Below are 958 nucleotides of genomic sequence, written 5' to 3' on the forward strand. Positions count from 1 at the left end.
TGGCCCCGGGATTTACCCTCCCTCACCACCCACCTGGATCTGGCCAGGGCCGGAAGCCAGAAGCGGAAGCGGCGTCATCGGACCATCTTCACGGAGGAGCAGCTGGAGAAGTTGGAGGAGACCTTCCAGAGGACGCACTACCCTGACGTCATGATGAGGGAGGAGCTCGCCTCCAAGGTCGACCTCAAGGAGGAGAGGGTGGAGGTGAGGGACGCACGTGGAATTACATGTAGTTCTCGTTTCTCTAAATTCGATAGGGATTATTAAGAAAACAAAAAAGATTTTAAAAAGAATTTTTTAAATAACCTTCGTTTTTTCGCTATTTATAGGAAAGTAAAACGAATCGTCAGGTTCTCTTTATTCCTTCGGAATCATCCTTAAAATAAAAAAAGTGCAGTTTTCTTTATGAAGAGGACTCATTAATAAAAGACAGAAGAACACCCCCCCGCCCCCCACACACACACACACACATACATCATTTCTTTATATTCAATAAGAATCATTAATAAAATAGGAGATATTTTTTTTATTCAATAAGACTCATCATTAAAGGAAAGAAGAGAACAAAAATGCATTTCTCTCTGTTCAATAATAATCATTGGGAAAAGAAAGAGGAAAAACATATAATTTTTTTCTATTCAATAGAATCATTAAGAAGAAGAAAAAAATTCATTTCTCTCGGCTCAGCATGAATCAGCAAAAAAAAGAAAGAAAAGTTTAATGCTCATCCCACTTCATTTAATTAAGATGGGAGCCCATACCATGGTACGTATCAGTCACTTTGTTTGGGTGCGAATGGCTTTTTGTATAGAAATACTCTTGAAAATGATGGAGAAAAATCAAATTACGAGAAATTGCATTTTCAGCATGCACATCAACCCTACCCCTTTTTTCTGACGTAGAAGAAGTTATGATTACATCCCTCTCTCTCTCTCGCTCTCTCTCTCTCTCGCCCCTC

At 39.7% G+C, this 958-nt stretch overlaps 1 protein-coding gene across 1 annotated transcript in view; it reads left to right on the top strand.

The window, feature by feature from the left end:
- LOC101848134 (cone-rod homeobox protein) overlaps window positions 1-958 on the top strand; it is a gene marked incomplete in the record, with an annotated part of 55,785 nt that overhangs the window by 26,783 nt on the left and 28,044 nt on the right. The window contains 1 exon segment of the mRNA XM_013085769.2: window positions 40-204. Coding sequence (XP_012941223.1) covers window positions 40-204 — 165 coding nt within the window.

The sequence above is a fragment of the Aplysia californica genome, unplaced genomic scaffold, assembly GCF_000002075.1.
Source record: "Aplysia californica isolate F4 #8 unplaced genomic scaffold, AplCal3.0 scaffold00404, whole genome shotgun sequence".
Classification (NCBI taxonomy): domain Eukaryota; kingdom Metazoa; phylum Mollusca; class Gastropoda; order Aplysiida; family Aplysiidae; genus Aplysia; species Aplysia californica.